Source organism: Haliotis asinina, chromosome 6 (genome assembly GCF_037392515.1).
Source record: "Haliotis asinina isolate JCU_RB_2024 chromosome 6, JCU_Hal_asi_v2, whole genome shotgun sequence".
NCBI lineage: Eukaryota > Metazoa > Mollusca > Gastropoda > Lepetellida > Haliotidae > Haliotis > Haliotis asinina.
The window spans coordinates 34560814-34566484 of NC_090285.1; the positions used below are offsets into that span (position 1 = coordinate 34560814).

The following is a 5671-nucleotide window of genomic DNA, read 5'->3' on the forward strand; positions in this document are numbered from 1 at the left end:
AGATGACGATGACAATGTATATTTTTGCGAAATTTGTCGTCTGTACCCTCAACTTGCAGACACTACCTCTGGACTGTATGTTGGAAAATCAGTTGACAGAAAGGACACGTTAACGGCCCATCAGATGTCTGCCAGACATATTTCGTGCTTGTCAAAATTTGAAGGCCAGCAGAAGAAAAACACGACTGACGGCGCGCTGTCGAAAGCCTTTTCAAAAGTCGAAGAAAAGGAAGTTGAGCGATATAAAAAGCTTTTTAACACAGCATTTGCGGTTGTAAAACACGGACGCCCATATACCGATTATCCGTTTTTATGCCAAATTCAGAAGAAAAACGGACTTGAGCTGGGAAATGACCACATCGGGAGGGATGCTTGTGTAGATTTTCAGAATGCTATTTCTGCTGTTTTAATGAAAGAAACTGAAAACCACATGCAGAGTGTGAGATTTGTTTCAATTATGAGTGATTCCAGTACAGACTCTTCTGTTATTGACCAGGAGGGTATATTACTGCGTTATGTGCATCCAGTCAGTCATGAACCAGTTACTGCAGTGGCAAGTATTGAGAAGCTGGAAAATGCCAGAGCTGAAGGTGTTGTACAGGCAATTAAAACAGGTGTACAGAAATGTGGCTTTGATCTTGAAAATACTCAGAATAACTCTCCCAAATTAATCTGTGTGAATTTAGATGGAGCAGCAGTTAATATGGGGGCCAAGAACGGTGTTGCTAAACAGCTGAGTGACTTAGTGGACAATAAAGTTATTATAACTCATTGTGTTGCACACAAACTGGAACTTGGTGTGTTGGATGGCATAAAACACATGGATTATGTAAAGAAATTTGAAGACACAATCAAGAGAATTTGCAAATTTTATTCTTATTCTCCAAAAAGGCGACAAGAACTTCAGAAACTGGCATGTTTTTTTCAAGAAAATTTGATCATGTACACCGAGATCAAGGCTATCAGGTGGGTCTCTTCAAAACTACGAGCGCTGAAAGCAGTTTGTGCAGATCTACATGTCACTGTCTCTCATATGGAACAAGTGCTGTCCACATCCAACAAGGCAGATGAATTAGGCCAGGCACGGGCCATACTCAATGAATTGAAGCAAGTGAAATTTGTCAAGTACATTCACCTCATGACTGATGTTCTGTCTGTCATTACAAAAACCTCTGAACTGTTTCAGACCAAAGATCTTCTTCTCTTTGAGGTTAAAGAAGCCATTGATACCCTGTACATGAAGCTACTTGCTATGTCAAAAGAACCAGGAGAAAATTTGTCCAAGTTCTACAGTGTTTTTGACAAGGAATCTGCCCTGTTTGATGGGAAGCTAAAACTCACTGGCCATCTCCCTGTCTTTGGAGAGGACAAAGATGTTCATGATCTACTTGAAAAAGTTGCCACATACATTCTGAACAGGTTTTCAGATTTGGGAAGACCCCCTGTCTCCAACTTTCAAGTGTTTGACTTCAGGACCTGGCCATTCAGTCTTCAGGACTTGAGCACTTATGGGTGCAAGGAAATTGGAACTCTCTGTGATGAATACAGTGACATCTTGACAGACGAAGAAAGATCCAGCATTCCCTCCGAATGGCAAACCTTGAAAGTACAAGTCTCAATGCAAAGGAAATCACACCCCCTGGCAGTCTACACTTCCATTCTGCAAAGACAGGAAGAGAGTGTTAAACACATTCTGGTCCTGTTAAACATGTTGGTAACTGTTTCACCTTCGACAGCTGCATGTGAACGCTTGTTCTCCAATATGAATTTTGTGAAGAATTCGTTCAGAACACGCCTTACCCAACAAAACCTTCAGAACCAAATGCGTATCATTGTTAGTGATACACAACTTGAGGACTTTGATCCACTTCAAGCTGTTGAATTTTGGTTGCAATCTGGACATAGACACATAACTCACAGAAAGCGTCAGAGGGCTGCTACTGTAGTTCCTACCCAAGCCAGTACAGCAAGCTGTTCTGATGTGACAGATCAGGAATCTATCCAGCCTTTTGTAGATGCCATTGTTAACACACTGGGTGGGGAAGACATTGCCAGGCAGAAGCTAAAAGACATGGCCAGTGATTCAGCTAAACAATGCCTTATTATGTGAAACCTTGTTAGACAGAAGCTGAAAATCATGGCAAGTCATTCAGTTAAACATTGCCTGATGATGTGAAGTTACCATAGAGACACTTTGCTAGACAGAAGCTGGAAAATAAAGAAATGATTCAGCTAAGTAGTGCCTTATTACAAATATGTGATATTCAGTTTAGCATTGAGTTACATTGATAGACAGAAGTTGGAAGACAGCAAGTGATGTAGCTTATTGTGTGACTTAAATACTTTTTGATCCAGCCTATTGTGTGACTTAAATACTTTGTGACATTGCAAGACAGAAGGTAGAAGATACATCTGTGCTGGCTGCTTCCATTAGGTGAATGGAAGTTCCTAATTTCAAAGAATTCAGAGATTTAGTGACTGTGTTGCAAACAAATTCATTAAAATAAAGAACTTGTGCAAAGTAAACGTGTTTGATGACCTTCAACAATGTATGCCATAGTATAGTCAAGGTAATGTTGATTTAATTGTAGTTTTAACTGTCATAATTCGGACAAGTAGAGTTTAGCTGCGGACAAGTGGATTTTGGCACTTTACTTGTCCGTGGACAAGTGAATGAAAACTGTATTTCCACACCCCTGCATTATAAAGACCCACGCTGTCTGTTAATCTACTGTATCTAAGCAGTAGGTAAGGAACAATTTGCCATCTAGAACCCTGCTATTTCGTTTTGGCTTTTTCATGGCCGATTTGGGATGAGCCCCACTGCGAAATGGCTTTACTATTCGAGATCACGAGACGGCGTCCTGCAAGGCATTCGAGTTCCTGTGACGGCCTCTGAATGGTAGCCGCCGGCCCATAAAGAATTTTTCATGCTTTATTGAGTCGTAAAATCTAGGTCTTGTGAGAAAAAGACTTCTGTTAAAAGACAAATATATCAAGCAAAGACTAGACCCGACAGACGCTTCTGCTGCGTCTCAAGACTGTGTCGCGGTTTTGTAGTTTTCAAATCTTTCGCAACATGGGGTACCACACATGGATGCTTCGGCTCAATCAGGACTCGGAGCTAGATATTGTATCATCAAGGATATCTGAGCCTCGGTGAGCAAGCCCAACCGCCGACGAGGGTCCCCCTTTCATACATATAATACACTTCAAACTCATACTTCTGGTGTGCAATCGCTTTGTATGATGTAACGAGATTCAACCGATAACTACCTACCGCCATTCCCAGAATTCCATAGCGACCGACGGAAGTCGTCTGCTCCGTACAGTCTGATCGTCTGCGCGTAACGTGAAACTCGTCTGCTGGCGGTTCTGGTAATGAATTAAAAACAATAGATCACCGTGGCTAGATTAGCGTTTGCAATAATTCATTTCATTGTTTTATGAGTGTATTGTAGAGCTATTTAATGTATGGAGAGTTTTTGGTCTGCTCAATATCGTTTTTGTTGAAGTCTTAATTCACTCTGCGTCGTCTACGATGTGACAAGCAATCGTCGGTGGCCTCAAGAAGATGATAGATTCCGCTTTCAAAGAACCCGATCCTAATGAAAGAAGTGCTTCAATGTCTGTTTAAAGGCCAAAATAGCAATAGCCAACGACTTTTTTCGATAAACACAACCACTTAAACAATTGCAAAGGTTAGCAGGACTCAAAACAAAGTAATAAGTGTTCTCCTTGTCACATGAAAGATATAGGCCTTAGCTCCCAATAACGCAACTGATTGCAAACTACGTGCAGCTACCTTACATTACCGCCCGCTGCCCAATGGAATTGAAATTCTTTGCACTTTCTCTTCAGCTCATAATAGCGAAATAATGTAAATTGCTTAAAGTTAAATACAGTTGTTAAAAAAGTATGCTTTGTCTTGAAACACATGTATTGGAGTAATCATCAGCAGATGAACTTCATACACTTCCAACAAGTTTTTCGGCCTTTCTAAATTGGTTCCTTAAAAGCGACACGTTGTTTAGTTAGCCCTGTATCTGCCGGCGTATTGTTTCTTCCGACAACAGCAACCATGGCATATTGTTTTGCAACGACAGTTAGAAATAAAGAGAAAGAAACTTCGAAATAACTACATGTATGATCGGTATTAGCGTTAGAGGAGCGACTGTCTCCTGTTTTATCAAGATCCACAGGGTAGGGTGGCGAAAGATGCTTTTGGGGGCATTAATGCTTCATTGTAGGCGGGTTTTCGGATCGTCAGCGAATGTGTTATCGCCACAGGACCACATTGTATAATTAACACCGTGTGGTACTTAATACACTCAATTTTCTCGATAGGCGGCGTAGATCAGACAGACCTATAAACAGTGGTTTCAGTCCAACACCAGCTTTCATAAATGGAATGAATAAATGATTGGTCTTCGGAAAACCAGATCGTAATGAAGTCCAATACAGCGGAACCCCGTAAGTGCGAACCCCGTCAAAACACCACCACCAGGCCGTTAGGGTTGTGAATGTGTATCTAAATAGTAGGTTATTTATTTAGTCATATATATAATCTGTTTGGACGGACGTTTGTTATACCGGACGAGTTTCGTATAAACATCACAATATCGATTAACAGAATTTCATTGACCACTATGAAAGTATCATGAAGTCGATTCAGATATAATGACTGTTCATTATTACGTTGTCCGCATGCATGTCAGATATTGATCACCAAGAGTTCGTCACCCCTGTGTTCATTGGAATTAAACCTTGTTATACTCATATTCATAAAATTCATCCAAACTTTGGTTTTACCCCTAACCACAGTTCATCGTATCCTTGTTCTTCGGAGTAAAACTCATGCTCATAGACCTCATACTTCGTTATACTAAGACTTCATAGAATTTAGTTGTATACCCGCGTTAATAAAATTTAAACATATACCCGCGTTTACTTCTAAAATGCCGTATTCTTACAAGTGGCACTTCCTCATATCGCTGTCATTGAATTTAGAAATCGCTACATCCGTGTTCGTGGGAATGAGACTTCGTAACGCATTTGTTAATAGTGTTAGAGTCGAGTTAATGGAAGTTTTACTTCGATACATCAGTGTTCATATAAGTGAAACTTCGTTTCACTCGTTTACGGAATTTTAACTTAGAGATAACTGTGTTGCACCCGTGTTCTTAGAGTGAACAAGACAAACAAGAACCACGGTCTGGTAACACACCCCCACGTGTCAGTGTAAGGATCATTAAGCTACCACGTTTAAGGTTGACAAGAGTTTTGCTCCGTAAGTTTCTATTGAGACATTCATCGCATCAAACCTTCCTTCGACATTTCGTACATGACTTGAAAGAAACACACAAAAAGTCTTAATGTTCAAAGGTGTTGGTGACATTAAAACGTCATTGACACCAATAGTGAAAATTATCCCTTACATTTCTTAACATTTTCAAATCACCTCTTTAGTGATATCAGTGAGAATTCTATTAGTTGCCAAGGGGTCCATGAACAAAATCCTCTAGAACTTGTAACACCTGTCAGTCATTTGCAGTTGACTACTTTACAATGAGCTTTTATCTAAAAGATCAAAAATCCCTCTAGAATCTCATGGAGTGTGGCATCCTAAGTGCACAATCGTTCTTCCGATGAACAATCATAGTATACTGAA

The 5671-nt window shown here is 40.3% G+C and overlaps 1 protein-coding gene across 1 annotated transcript; it reads left to right on the forward strand.

The window, feature by feature from the left end:
- The first annotated feature begins 940 nt into the window (after window positions 1-940).
- LOC137287816 (zinc finger protein 862-like) lies at window positions 941-2110 on the forward strand. Its single transcript, XM_067820204.1, has one exon. The coding sequence runs from the start codon at window positions 941-943 to the stop codon at window positions 2108-2110; it is 1170 nt and encodes a 389-aa protein (XP_067676305.1).
- The last annotated feature ends 3561 nt before the right edge of the window (window positions 2111-5671 follow it).